Source organism: Corylus avellana, chromosome 1 (genome assembly GCF_965113065.1).
Source record: "Corylus avellana chromosome 1, dhCorAvel1.hap1.2, whole genome shotgun sequence".
Lineage (NCBI taxonomy): Eukaryota > Viridiplantae > Streptophyta > Magnoliopsida > Fagales > Betulaceae > Corylus > Corylus avellana.
In genome coordinates, this window is record NC_142490.1 from 4,084,834 (window position 1) to 4,099,542 (window position 14,709).

The 14,709-nt window shown below is 34.9% G+C and overlaps 2 protein-coding genes across 5 annotated transcripts; one reads left to right on the forward strand and one right to left on the reverse strand.

Annotated features, from left to right (window-relative positions):
* The first annotated feature begins 964 nt into the window (after window positions 1-964).
* Window positions 965-6,736, forward strand: LOC132173066 (Tetrapyrrole (Corrin/Porphyrin) Methylase). 4 transcript variants are annotated; one of them, XM_059584634.2, is made up of 8 exons: window positions 965-1,136; window positions 1,475-1,513; window positions 3,773-3,943; window positions 4,062-4,186; window positions 4,833-5,062; window positions 5,726-5,765; window positions 5,900-5,991; window positions 6,264-6,736. In XM_059584634.2, the coding sequence occupies exons 3-8, from the start codon at window positions 3,794-3,796 to the stop codon at window positions 6,479-6,481; spliced, it is 855 nt and encodes a 284-aa protein (XP_059440617.2). In that variant the 5' UTR covers window positions 965-1,136; window positions 1,475-1,513; window positions 3,773-3,793; the 3' UTR covers window positions 6,482-6,736. The 4 variants fall into 4 exon arrangements, with proteins under 4 accessions (XP_059440617.2, XP_059440616.2, XP_059440615.2 ...); XM_059584633.2 differs by lacking the exon at window positions 1,475-1,513 and adding an exon at window positions 1,909-2,030; XM_059584632.2 differs by lacking the exon at window positions 1,475-1,513.
* Window positions 6,737-7,159: 423 nt separating this feature from the next.
* On the reverse strand, window positions 7,160-9,238 carry LOC132168579 (ribonuclease 1-like). Its single transcript, XM_059579576.2, has 3 exons — window positions 8,918-9,238; window positions 8,083-8,284; window positions 7,160-7,494 (listed from the first exon to the last, which is right to left on the reverse strand). Exons 1-3 carry the CDS (start codon window positions 9,236-9,238, stop codon window positions 7,160-7,162), a joined length of 858 nt encoding a protein of 285 aa, XP_059435559.2.
* Between the last annotated feature and the right edge of the window lie 5,471 nt (window positions 9,239-14,709).

Below are 14,709 nucleotides of genomic sequence, written 5' to 3' on the forward strand. Positions count from 1 at the left end.
CTTGTAAATTTAAAATTCTTTTGCTTTTTATTTGATATTTATATACTCAAGGGTTTGGTGTTTATTTTCTTCTTAAAGTTGGATAAGATTTCAGTTGTATGCTATGTATAGAGTTTTCTTCTCTAAATTAGGTGCAATGATTATTATTATTATTATTTTTCAATTTAGTGCACTAAATTGTTATGTGTCTCTTTTTATTTTTTTATTTTGTCTAATTGAAATGTGGAAAAGAGGGTATAAAAAAGGATATTTCGTACTCTTGATCCAAAAGGAAGAGAGAAGGGAGAATTTAAAGGAATGCTACCAAATATTAGATGGGTAGCGGCCAATTTTGTTAAACCCTGTGTACGAAAATTAGCACATCTAGACATTTTAAAAGCATTCCAGCTTTGAAAATAATAAAGATTAAGGATAATGTCAGACACAATAGCGGCAAACTACCAAGAAGAAAAGATATGAGACTGATTCACAACAAGAATCACCATAAGTGCATTTCCTTCCAAATCAAAACACCTAAAATTGATAGTAGAAGCCAAACGAGTGACAAGAAGAGTAGTTGTTGCTTTACCAAAAAGCAGCATGCGAGAGATACATATATATTTTTTTTAATGGAATTTCCTCTAACTCTGTATATTAAAAAAAAAAATGCATGTGTTTCTAAAATGTTCAAGAATTATATGACAATTTTATAAATTGAATTAGGTGAAAGTTTAAAGGAAAACCATATTGGTATGCTTTTTTAAATTAGGGTTAAATACTTGTATCATAAATTTATATTATTTATGTCATAAGGGTACAAGTTGAATTAATGTAGCATTCGTGGGCCGCCAACAAACATTTCAATGGGCCCTGTTTATGCTCTGAGGGAATTGGGCTTTGGGAGTTGAACCTCTCGGCCCCTCAGTTTCAGCCTCGGACCAAAAACCCTCTATCGATTCTCAGTTTCTCGGTGAGAGAAGGGATTTATGCAAATGGGGTTTTGACTCCACTCGCAGGCTTTACGAAGAACTCCACGAGATTTGGTGGCGTGGATTGGGACGGTGTGAAGAACACCAATATACGCTTGCAACAAATCGTACTCTTCTGCTCGGTTGCTAAAGCATTTAGCTGTTGCTGCTGAGGTGAAGAGAAGCAATGTGAGTATTCCTTCCTTCCTTCCTTCATTCAGCTCTCTTTCTCTAGCTTGTTGCTTTTCTTCCTAGTCCATTACAATGTTTTTGAGTGAATGTTTAATTGCTTTCTGGGTTTCTATGTACATATGTAACGAAGCAAGAAAACCTTAATTTTGAAGTTATTAATGATTTAGAGCATTCTTAGTTTCCACAAAATACCCACACCATCAAACTAGCTAATTCCCTCGCCAGTTTAGTTTTGTCAGAACCCTCACCATATACGCCGAGCTTCAATCTTTCGCCGCTTCATTTTTCTTTTTATATATTTCCTCTCACTCTCTCTCTCTCTCCCGCGCCTCTAGTTCTCTGCAACTCACTCAGCCAGGAGGAGGACGATTGAGGTAATTCTCCTCTCCCTCCTTTCTCATCTCTCTCTCTCTCTCTCTCTCTCTCTCTCATGTTCTTTTCAATTTCTTCCTCTTGTCTTGCTTCAAGAATTAATTAGTGATGCTGTGGGTTCTTACGTTCGAATTTTTGGATGATAATCATGAAGTTTGTAGCTTATTTGATACACCCATAAGATCATTCTATATATTTTCTGCTGACGTTAAAAACTTGGAGTGAAAACCGAAAACCCCTTGAATATACACGAAATTGATTGGCTGTTGATACTGGTTTTGGATTAATCTGTGATTGGGTGATAATATAGTTGGCGATTTTTGATTTGTAGTAATACCCTTGGAATTTGTAGTTCAATCAATAGACCCATGGAATGATTTGTCAATTTTCTGTCCAGTTGGGAATTTAGGGTAAAAACCGAACAATATTCTAAAGAGGATATAAGGTTCTGGTAGAAGCAGAAAGCCAACCAATTTCGTGCTTCCACATCTTTTTGTGCTTCTACTACTAAGCTTTCAGGTATTTCTTTCTTATTTTCTCTGAGGCATTTGTTCGAGCATATAGCTAGAACTCAATGACTAAAGTGATATATATATATATATATATTTTCTGTATATTTAAATGTGTGATTTTTTTTGGGTCCTGTTTTTGAGTTGTCTATTTAGTCCTAGCTTCTCGTGATTAGGATTTAGGGTAATATGGGTTTCTTCATGTGGCACTCAAGGTACACTATGAGCTATCTGGGTGTGATAACAATTAGTTGGCTCTACTGAAGTTCTTCTAACTTTTGGGAAGCAAAATAATGTAAAAGGATTTGAAAGAAATATGGAAGTTTCTTTTCTTGTCATGAACAAAAGTTACAAGAGTAGGGTAAAGGTCATATAAGTCATGTAAGTTATGGAACTATATATTGGCTCATGAAGCACTTTTAACTTCATAATTTGCTGCTTGGAAGTAGCCTGGTGGTTTGTAGAGATACATATGTGTGTTTTTACTTTACTGATAGCTACAATGTTTGTTGGAGTTAGTGATTTGAAGGAAATGCAGTGGGGATCATTTATTGATTCTATATGCATCGGCGAGTTATGATAAGGAACAGAGCTAAAACACCAATTCAAGCTAATAGACTTCTAATTGCAAAGGATAATGGAACCTAATGTTCAGAGACTGAGGCCATCCTACTCAGTTTCTGGTAAGATTGATAGCAGGTGGATGAGGGAGTGGAACCTAAATGCCCGAGTTGTAAATTGTAATCAAAAGTGGGAATTGTACGAGAGCATCAAAATTCCTAATGTCTTTTATGACTTACTGCAGCATTGAAGCGTGAGTACCAAATTATGTGCAGGCAAACAATGTTGATGGGGTTTTAGAGGGTGACTCTGTATGTGGGTCGAATCTGAGTTTGGCTACACCAGCTAGTAATAGCGTTGTTGCTTTTGCCCTTGTCATGTCTAGCTTTTAAACAAGAGTAATTGGTATATTTTTTTTCTTTTTTCTGTAGCTATTTTTCACTATTTATTGGTTTGTGATTGAGTTGAGTTTTCATTTCTTAATTTGTTTCTATTTGTATAAGCTTCTTGAAAGCACAAGTGCACAACCTTCTCTAGGTGTTCCTGTACCTGGAAGTTCTGCCGGAAGCACAGCAACAGTGCTAGTAAAGGCATTCAGAACTAGAAATGTCAGTATGGGAGGGAAATCCAGTTTGGTCGTCTTGAATTAAGCTGTATTGGTTGATGGGCTTGCTGAGTTGTTTCATTCTAGGCTGCTTTTTGTCATTCGTAGTGTAAATCAGTGCAAGCAGCCTAGTTGATTTATTTGGATGTGTTATCAATTACATTTGTAGTTCTTGCTGTTTGATACTTGAATATTGAAGCTCAAGTTGAATTATTATGCAATCTGATTCATCTAGTAAGGCTCCTTTGATTGTAGTGATGGATTTCCATAAGAATACCTTCCAACTACCATACGAATAAAGAAGAATATTTAAATGAAGTAGAGAAATATTTAGAGAGTTTGATGTGTTGTGCTTTTGGGAAGTGGCTAACTAAAATTGCAAAAGTGTGTTATCAACTTTAGTAGGGAATGAATCGGAAACTTAATTTTGAATTGGAAAGCGAAAATTATCAAGCGAAAAATGATAATTTACTAGGGAATAAGACGAGAAATATAGATGAGAGTTAGTTTTGAATTTATGGCATTTTGCCAGGTCTTGTTGTCCTTTTCCTCTTCTTATTTTCTTTTTACCCTTTATTTCAAATTAGATTGGCGTTGGAGGAAGAGAGATGTTGTACATAGTGGGTCTGGGACTGGGCAATGAGAAGGACATCACTCTCAGAGGTTTAGAAGCAGTGAAGAAATGCGGAAAGGTCTACATAGAGGCCTACACTTCTCTCCTCTCTTTCAGTCTCTCTTCCGATGGCCTTTCCACATTGGTACTACTTCCCTGTGCACAATAGCTGCTACTCTTCGTTTTCTTTTTCCAAAGCCCTCAATTTTGGGTTTTATTTTTTTTTCACATTGGGTTTGCTTTTTCTTCTTTCTTTTGTGCAGGAACAGTTATATGGGAAATTAATCACACTAGCAGATAGGGAAATGGTGGAGGAAAAAGCAGATGAAATTCTATCAGAGGCTCATGGCTTTGATGTGGCTTTCCTTGTTGTTGGGGATCCTTTTGGGTATGGATTATGCTTATTTTTTCTTTTTGATTTGGATTTTGTGGAATGCTGTAGTTGGATGATATTATTTATTTTTGTGAATTTGGGTTTTATTGAATTCTTGAGTTAAAGAAAAATGTGAATTGTTTGAGTATTGCAAGTGAAGAAACATTACTTATGGAGTATTGAGTTTGAGAGATTGTTGGTTTTCAGTCCATTAGGGAGGGAAGAATAAAAATTGCAGAGAAGATACGAGAAGTTGGGGCTGCTAATTTAGCTGATTTGCTCAAAAGACCAGTCTCAAAACAAGTTTATAAATTTAAAATTCGATTGCCAATGAGCTCTAGCTCAGATGGCAGCTGCTACTCCTATTACGGCAGAGTGAAGGGTGGGGTCGTAGGTTCAAGACCAATATGTGCATATGTAACTGATCAGTCAAATAAATAAATAAACAAATAGAGTTCAGTTAATCTTCAACATTTTGAGTCAAATCTTTCTTGGAGCTTAAACTTTGCATATAGTGCCAAATTATGGCTAAGAATCCTAAGCTGTATATGTACTTTTTTCTTGCACCTGCACACATGTAAATTTATATTGGAATAACATGTTCTTTATTGGAATTCAATTGACATACTCGCTTCTGTTTACAATTTGTTTTTGAACACAGAGCAACAACACACACTGATCTTGTTGTTCGAGCAAAGAAGATGGGGGTTGAAGTCAAGGTGGTACACAATGCATCAGTGATGAATGCAGTCGGTGTATGTGGGTTACAACTCTACTGCTATGGAGAGACAGTTTCAATACCATTTTTTACCGAAACATGGAGGCCTGATAGCTTTTATGAGAAGATTCAAAGAAACCGCATACTCGGATTACACACACTCTGCTTGCTAGGTGAAGTTTTCATGATTGGTTTAGTTGATGGAATGCACATCAGTTATAGTTTTTCAAATATAGAAGAGATTGCTTGGTCTATAGGTTGCAGCCTCTTGGAATTACAGTAAAATATTTACTGAGGTTATATGCTATAGAGACACTATGGATTTTTTAAAAGATAGGAGCTGTGATTTTTGCATTCACAACAATTTTCACGCTACATATATTTCTCAACATGCATAAGTTATAAACCTACCTTAGGTATCACATTCTATCTTTCTGGAACATTACTGTCTGTTACTTCACTCATGTATGATAGCAGCATAGTATCATTATGTGTTTCTCATCTATACGTCTATTATCATTAGGAAGCTTTTGTAGGCCCTTTTCTTGTATCAAACAGTCATTGTGTCTTTCCCGTTCATAAACATTGAGCTTAAAGCTTTAGATGTCAAAAAATGACTATTTTATAGTCATGGTAGCATTGGGATTGCTACCCAATGCTACAAAAAAATGAAAATGACTATTTTAATAATCCTTTCCTTCTTTCCAAAACATGTCCCATTCACTCATCTAGTAAAGATAAAAGAAGTCCTCTGAATTCGGGCTTGTTTGTAATATGTGCCTCTTCTTGATGTATCATACTTAAAAAAATTCATTGCAAATTCTTCAACCCTGCAGATATACGAGTGAAGGAACCCTCACTGGAGTCCTTATGCAGGTCTGTACTTAAAAGTGAACAATTGCCTTCTCTTATTTATTTATTTTTTGGGTGGAATTATTTTACCATGGCTCTTAAGTACCAATGCATGGACTGATTATTTTTGCTCTGCTTTGCCTCTTAAATTCATTCAGAGGAAGAAAGCAGTATGAACCACCTAAATACATGACAATAAACACTGCCATTGAGCAGCTCTTGGAGGTGGAGCAAAATCGTGGAGAATCTGGTATGGTTTCTGAATTCTTCCTATCTTCAAGCCTTCAATTTCATTTGTAGATGATTCTTTAAGTTTACTACTTTCTTGAGTTTGATTTATCTTTTATGTAACTTTTTTGTTTACAACGGATGATTTGCTTAGGTGGCTCCTAACCTTTTTCTATGCTCTTATGCTCCACATTCTGCTGCAATTAATTTTCAGTTGCTCTAAATTTGAAGTTTCAAGTTTTGCAAAAATAATTGTGTTATTTGATTATTGGCGATTCGTGCATTTTCCTGCAGCATACGGTGAAGAGACTGATTGTGTTGGGTTTGCTCGGCTGGGATCTGAGGATCAGAAGATAGTTGCAGGTACGATGAGGCAACTGCAGATGATTGATTTTGGAACACCTCTGCATTGCCTTGTCATAGTAGGCAAGACCCATCCGGTGGAAGATGAAATGCTGGACTTTTACAGACTTAAAGGAGAGAGTTTGGAACAGATAGGTAATAGGCAATAGGATTGTATGATTATTGTTATTTTTTTTCCTCAAAAAGGAAATGAGATTGATATATATTGCCATTGCCTCTTCATGGAGGTTAGTCTTCCTTTTTGGTCTTGTGATGATCTATTCTTGCTCTTTTAATTGTAAAAGCATTCACTTAATCATGCTTGATCTTCTTTTCTACAAGACACTTCTCATACTAACGTTAGCAAAGATTTGATTGCAGAAGTTGTGTATGTCATATGGTGGCTGGGTTTGTTTGAGTTAAAATTTCATTTATGGCAGTTTTACTGCTCAAGTGACAGTCACTGAATGACTGGTAATCAGATGAAGAGTTTGTTTTTTTAGTAGATGTGGTATAATCTGGCGTGTATGTTTATTTTTCTTAAGTTATTTCAAGCTGAGATGTCAATTTCTCATTGGAGGGCACAGAATGGTAAGTTTGTACCACAATCTCATAAAAGTTAGTCTCATCATCTATTGCTGCCTTGTACTGTATTTGAAGTTGAAAAGAAGAAAAAGCCATGTGAGTTTATTTAAAGTGATAAAATCTCAAGATCAGGAGAATCAATTTAGAGGACTATGTATAAGGTATAAACATAATAAATATTTATTCAAAACGATCAACAGAATCAAAATGCATGAAGCATAAATATTAATGTGGGGACGCATAAATGCTAGCAGGATGAGATTTTATTTTATTAAAGAAAATGCCGGCCGCTGGCGGGCGTCATCAGGGAGCTGAAAGTGCAATTCTGAATTTTCTTCCACTGCATCTGCATCTGGCCTGTGTGTAATTTTGTTCCACTCATGAGGAAATCGGATAAGAGAGGTAGTACTGCATTGGCCCACTTTGTAAGTGCAATCCTGAAATTTTGTCCCTTTTTTGCATACGCAAAGCTTTACTTCAAGTAGTTGTTGGTCTTGTCCATGTTCGTTGCATTGGAAATTCGGTGTCACGTTTAACCTACTACTTTTAATGGCTTCCTTGTACTGTTCAATCCGGTATGATTTTCCTTCATGAATCTCTGTTTCATAGAAGAAGAAGAAGAAGTTATCCATACCACCCTTATATATTTTTCTTACGATCATACTAAAACTTTTAAGTTTTTTTTGATAGATTCTGTCAAAATTTTGAAAATAGCTTTTTTTTTTTTTTTAATAAAAAAGAGAGAGGGTATTTTAAAAATTTTGACACTCATGACCCATCAAAACTAACGGTTGAAAATTTTGAAAAATGGATGCACTAAATTAAGACTTTTTAAAGTTTAAAGGTATGACTGTAAAAGTGACAAAAAAATTAGGATGGTAATTGGTAAGTGAAGTTTTTCAAAATATATATATATATATATATATATATATATATATATATATATAATGGAGGACTATGTATAAGGTCTAAACATAATAAATATTTATTCAAAACGATCAACAGAATCAGAACCAAAATAAAGCATGTTTTATTAGAATAATAATATTGTTGATGTTTAGGCGGACATTTTATTTTATTAAAGGATACATTCGCGAAATGATAGCTAGAATGACAACGACTATAGTTCTTGTATTGTGTAAACCATGTTTTTCTCAATATTGATATTAAAAGGAAAAGTGTAAACCATGTTTTTCCAACTCTTCAACTAGACTGGAAATGTTCTCATTGGCGTAAACGTTAACAGCTCTATTAAAGTAATCGTTTTGCTCCAACCCTATGCACCTCCCATGCTTATTCCATTCATCCCCCCAAAATTGTTCGTCTTTCCCTCTAAGGTTTGGCCAAAATTTCTTCATACGTTCTATCAGCTTCTTCTCTCTTGCCAGCTACACAGTAGATCAAAATATATATATATACATAGTTAGCACCAAACGTTATATATATATTAACACAAATGATAATGACGCAGAAAAAGGAAAGAATATTAAGTCTTTAAATCTAGTAATATTTAATTTATATTTGAAGTGTTTGTGTTATTTTGTAATCGTTATTAATATTTAATTTATGTTTTGTGAGTCGATATACATTAATAATGGGTATGGTCCAAAAGTCAATCACATAGGTTAGGATATAGTGTCTTGAACATGTTTGAGATTGCGTTTGAAAAATACAATTTTTAAGTTAAAAAATGTTTTTTGGTAAAAGCTTTATTTTTAAGCTTTTCTCAAAAGTGTGTTTTTGTCATTTTTAAGCTTTTTGGATCCTTAAAAGCGCTTTCAATTTTTTTTACCAAATGAATATTTTTTTTTTTTCAAATTGACTTTTTGAATGTTAAACGTAATTTTAAGTCCTTCAAATGTTCACACAAACATACCAATCCATTTAAGCATATATACTATTCGATTGTAATAGACAATTTTCTCTCTTAGATTTATCAGGCTGCTGAGACGTCAATATATATATATATATATATATATATATATATAAAGTAAATGTAGAGACACAATAATATATAATACCTTGTCATAATCAAATGCAGGTCCACTTGTGCAAATGATGCCGCCTCCATTCTTTTTCTGTGGCCAAAGCCCATGAATAGTGAAATAAGTGAACTTCGTCGCGTTTTTGTGACACTTGTTCGGAGCAACATTGCAGAATGAGGGAGGCCATTGAAGGACCAAATAGAAATAATCATAATCCTCAGCATCCGGGAACACCCCTTGAAAAGAATCATAAATATCCTGATGATTAAGATCCCGTGGCGGTGGCACCCGTTGAAAATAAATCCCAGTCACCAATACCAAGAAGCAAGCAAAAAGGTACACTTTCGTTGCAACCATCTTTTAGATCACATCAAAATAATGTTATGGTAGGGTAATATATATAGCATAGCATGCATGCATACGTGTGAACGTAAAACTAAAGTCGCAAAAAATCATAAAGATTGGTTAAGGACTCGATCATAGATGTTTCGTCATTGTCATGGATGTGATTGATGAATAGTGTTAAAAAAAAAAACAAACAGATAACTAATAGAAACAATCTATACGTACCCACTTTTCTTCGTTGGATAGATTTATCAAGTGATCATGAGCATATATCAAACAAAAACCATCTATGCAAATACATTTATGAATAATTAGTTGGAGAGCTTAATTTTAATTAAGAGCACTCACATTCGCCTAAACAAATATGAAATAGGAGAGTATTCTGTTAGTGTTTATTGTTATTAGTTAGGCTAGTCCGTTATTTTGTTGAGCTCAATGTAAATACTGTAAAATTCAACAACCAATAACCTAATTAATTGTCTAATGTTTGTAGCAAATGAGGACGAATTACAATAAACCATGTAGATGCATTTATGAGCCATTAGTTGGGAGCCCTAAATTTAACAACTGATGAGCTCTTGTCTAACATGTGTAGCACTTGGGGTGGGCAAAAACTCGCCCAACCCGTAGACCCGCCCCGAACCCATGCGGGTTTTGTGTATATTTTTGTGGGTTCGGGTAGGATTTATCCAACTCATGCGGGGTGGGGTGGGTTGCGGGTATAGGAATTTTTTCCTGCGGGTACCCGCCCCGCCCTAATCCAACCCACGTTAGTATAAAAAGGAAAAAACCCTAACTCCTCTCTCTATTTTGTTCTTCCGCCTCTCTCCCTTAGTCCCTCTCTTGTTCTCTTGCTCTCTCTTCGTCTCTCTTGCTCTCTCGTTCTCTTACTCTTTCTTCATCTCTCTTGTTCTCTCTTGTTAGTGGCTCTCTCTCCGTCTCTCGTCTGCGCCGCCCTCCACCTCCTCAGACGCTGTTGCGCTGCTCTCACCTCCACAGAATACAATCCAAGTTTTTTTTTTTTTTTTTCTCTATCTAGACCTCTTTCATGAATGAGATCCAAGAGATCTCTTGATAAATTCATTAATCTGATGTTGGGTTGTTTGTTCAAACAAATAAATTTTCATTTCCATTGTTTATAGGTTCTGATGTTGGGTTGTGGTTGTGTAGGAGGAAAAGAAATTTGCAGAACAGGAGAGACGAAAATGGAGGAGAAAAAACCAGACGAAAATGGAGGAAAAGAACCCAACCCGCACAACCCGCAGACGATTTCCCCGCCCCGCAGCACCCGAATCCGCGCAGATATTGCTCATTGTGCTCGGGTGGTGGGTTGGAAATCCCAAAACCCACAAGGTGCGGGGTGGGTGGGAAAAAGTCCGATACCCGCCCCGCCCCGACTCGTGCCCAGCCCTATGTTGCACATGATCACCACGTACAAATAATGAACCATGTAGATGCACATAAATACTAACAAAGACCTGATAGTGGATAAAGACGTGATTCGCCAAAATTTACTGTAGATCTGAAACTGATTGAGACGGTGACTTTTCATAGATATTGTCTTATAATGGTCTGAAAAGCTATTATGTATGTCATAGATAATCTTTAAGCTGTGAAGATTCCAAATTATATTTTTGGTATTGTACGAAGCATTTTGCCCCATTTAATTGTTATATCTATAACAAGATAATTCCTTCAAAAACAATACAAGATATTGATGTTGGTTTTAAAGGAAATATAAATGGTGTCCGTCACCTCGTACAACAAAAGAAACAAATGCTTTGGCGTTGTTGGAGAAAGACATGTTTGGCCTTGGACCGGGGGTGGCCAGTGGGGGCTTGGAGCCATGTGCGAATGCTTGCATGATTACATGTGAATGGGGCAAAGTTTTCAATTGTCAGAAACTCTGAAAAATGGATTTTGTTAAATTACCAGTTAGAACAAAAATTTAAACTAATAGGAAGAGATAAATTTAATCATTTAATCAATACTTTAACACTTTTCTTTATGTGTGTAAGTTCAAACTTCCTTTTAATAGGTGGCTCAACACGTAGAATATTTAATTGATATTAGGTAAAGTAACATAGTCAAGGTTCGAACTTAATTAGGATATTTGGCTATGATATCATGCTAAATCACCAATTATCTCAAAAGCTTAAGTTAAAAGGAAAATGTAAATTTAATTATTTAATCAATACTTTAACATTCTGCTACTCAAAGGCATTTCCTGTGGACTAGTGAAACGAGGAACAATCTGTCACTCTAGCACAAGGATCGGGCTATGGTCAATACAAATTCCCCATCCCTCCCTTCGTGTTTACCACTAATTGATTCATAAGGTCAATCTACTTCAGGGCACAGTTTGGCAAAAGCTTCTTATTATTCATTAAAAAAAATTTGACTCCTAATATTCTTACTTTTTACTTCAAATAAATCACTTTTACTATTATTCAAATAAAAAATAACTATATATCTATATACCAAACATTCTTTTTGTTTGTTTGTTTTTTTTTTTCTTTATATTAATCAATTTTTGCTACAGACAAAACAATAACCGTCCATTGCCAAATCAACCTCATGATTCTTTTGGCCGGCCGACCTATCAAGGACATTTGGACCAGTGGGAGGAGGAATAGTCTATCAATCTAGTGCAAGAATTGGACTAAGGATTGCATGTGAATGGGGCCACGTTTTCAATTATCACAGACTTTGAAAAGTGTGTTTAAATGAACTATTTAGATCATAATAATACCAAAACAAAAGGGCGGTTGTTGGGTATTAAATGAATATTAGGATGACAATTTTTATTTTTATTTTTTATTTTTTCTAATCCTATTAGATGACATTGACTAAAGATTGACTAATAATATACGTCCCAATAGGCTTAGGGTCTGTTTGGGTGTGTTTGAGGAGTGGCTTAAGGTCTGGTAATCAAAGGCATTTCCTGTGGACTAGTGGAACGAGGAACAATCTGTCAATCTAGCGCAAGGACCGGGCTATGGTTAATACCAATTCCCCATCCCTCCCTTCGTGTTTACCACTAATTGATTCATAAGGTCAATCTACTTCAGGGCACAATTTGGCAAATGCTTCTTATTATTCATTAAAAAAAATTTAACTCCTAATATTCTTACTTTTTTACTTCAAATAAATCACTTTTACTATTATTCAAGTAAAAAATAACTATATATATATATATATATATATATATATATATATATATATATATATACCAAACATTCTTTTTGTTTGTTTGTTTGTTTCTTTTTTTCTTTTTCTTTATATTAATCAATTTTTGCTACAGACAAAACAATAACCGTCCATTGCCAAATCAACCTCATGATTCTTTTGGCCGGCCGACCTATCAGGGACATTTGGACTAGTGGGAGGAGGAATAGTCTATCAATCTAGCGCAAGAATCGGACTAAGGATTGCATGTGAATGGGGCCACATTTTCAATTGTCACAGACTTTGAAAAGTGTGTTTAAATGAACGATTTAGATCATAATAATACCAAAACAAAAGGGCAGTTGTTGGGTATTAAATGAATATTAGGATGACAGTTTTTTAATTTTTTTAATTTTTTAATTTTTTCTAATCCTATTAGATGACATTGACTAAAGATTGACTAATAATATACGTCCCAAAAGGCTTAGGGTCTGTTTGGGTGTGTTTGAGGAGTGGCTTAGGGTCTGGTAATCAAAGGCATTTCCTGTGAACTTGTGGAACGACGAACAATCTGTCAATCTAGCGCAAGGACCGGGCTATGGTCAATACCAATCCCCCATGCCTCCCTTCGTGTTTACCACTAATTGATTCATAAGGTCAATCTACTTCGGGGCACATTTTGGCAAAAGCTTCTTATTATTCATTAAAAAAAATTTAACTTATAATATTCTTACTTTTTACTTCAAATAAATCACTTTTACTACTATTCAAATAAAAATTACTATATATATATATATATATATACCAAACATTCATTTTGTTTTTTCTTTTCTTTTCATTATATTAATCAATTTTTGCTACAGACAAAACAATAACCGTCCATTGCCAAATCAACCTCATGATTCTTTTGGCCGGCCGACCTATCAGGGACATTTGGACCAATGGGAGGAGGAATAGTCTATCAATCTAGCGCAAGAATCAGACTAAGGATTGCATGTGAATGGGGCCACGTTTTCAATTGTCACAGACTTTGAAAAGTGTGTTTAAATGAACGATTTAGATCATAATAATACCAAAACAAAAGGGCAGTTGTTGGGTATTAAATGAATATTAGGATGACAGTTTTTTAATTTTTTTAATTTTTTAATTTTTTCTAATCCTATTAGATGACATTGACTAAAGATTGTCTAATAATATACGTCCCAAAAGGCTTAGGGTCTGTTTGGGTGTGTTTGAGGAGTGGCTAATCAAAGGCATTTCCTATGGACTTGTGGAACGAGGAATAATCTGTCAATCTAGCGCAAGGACCGGGCTATGGTCAATACCAATCCCCCATCCCTCCCTTTGTGTTTACCACTAATTGATTCATAAGGTCAATCTACTTCGGGGCACAGTTTGGCAAAAGCTTCTTATTATTCATTAAAAAAAATTTAACTTATACTATTCTTACTTTTTACTTCAAATAAATCACTTTTACTACTATTCAAATAAAAATTACTATATATATATATATACCAAACATTCATTTTGCTTTTTTTTTTTTTTTTTTCTTTTCATTATATTAATCAATTTTTGCTACAGACAAAACAATAACCGTCCATTGCCAAATCAACCTCATGATTCTTTTGGCCGGCCAACCTATCAGGGACATTTGGACTAGTGAGGGGAGGAATAGTCTATCAATCTAGCGCAAGAATCGGACTAAGGATTGCATGTGAATGGGGCCACGTTTTCAATTGTCACAGACTTTGAAAAGTGTGTTTAAATGAACGATTTAGATCATAATAATACCAAAACAAAAGGGCGGTTGTTGCCTTGTTCGATATTAAATGAATATTAGGATGACAAATTTTTTTTCTTAATTAATTTTTCTAATCCTATTAGATGACATTGACTAAAGATTGACTAATAATATACGTCCCAAAAGGCTTATGGTCTGTTTGGGTGTGTTTGAGGAGTGGCTTAGGGTCTGGTAATCAAAGGCATTTCCTGTGGACTTGTGGAATGAGGAACAATCTGTCAATCTAGCACAAGGACCGGGCTATGGTCAATACCAATCCCCCATCCCTCCCTTCGTGTTTACCACTAATTGATTCATAAGGTCAATCTACTTCCGGGCACGGTTTGGCAAAAGCTTCTTATTATTCATTAAAAAAAAAAATTAACTCCTAATATTTTTACTTTTTAATTTACTTCAAATAAATCACTTTTACTTTTATTCAAATAAAAAATTACTATATATATATAAATTTGTATTAATCAATTTTTGCTACAGACAAAACAATAACCGTCCATTGCCAAATCAACCTCATGAT

Bases quoted from the DNA above. Each gene is read 5' to 3' on its own strand.
- LOC132173066 (XM_059584634.2), top strand. From the start codon at position 3,794: ATGTTGTACATAGTGGGTCTGGGACTGGGCAATGAGAAGGACATCACT. The intron at 3,944-4,061 runs GTACTACTTCCC...TCTTTTGTGCAG, and splicing joins CCGATGGCCTTTCCACATTG to GAACAGTTATATGGGAAATT. The intron at 5,063-5,725 runs GTGAAGTTTTCA...TCAACCCTGCAG, and splicing joins ACACACACTCTGCTTGCTAG to ATATACGAGTGAAGGAACCC.
- LOC132168579 (XM_059579576.2), bottom strand. From the start codon at position 9,238: ATGGTTGCAACGAAAGTGTACCTTTTTGCTTGCTTCTTGGTATTGGTG. The intron at 8,285-8,917 runs GTATTATATATT...TCTACTGTGTAG, and splicing joins CTGCATTTGATTATGACAAG to CTGGCAAGAGAGAAGAAGCT. The intron at 7,495-8,082 runs GTTTACACTTTT...TCTATGAAACAG, and splicing joins TGAAGAGTTGGAAAAACATG to AGATTCATGAAGGAAAATCA.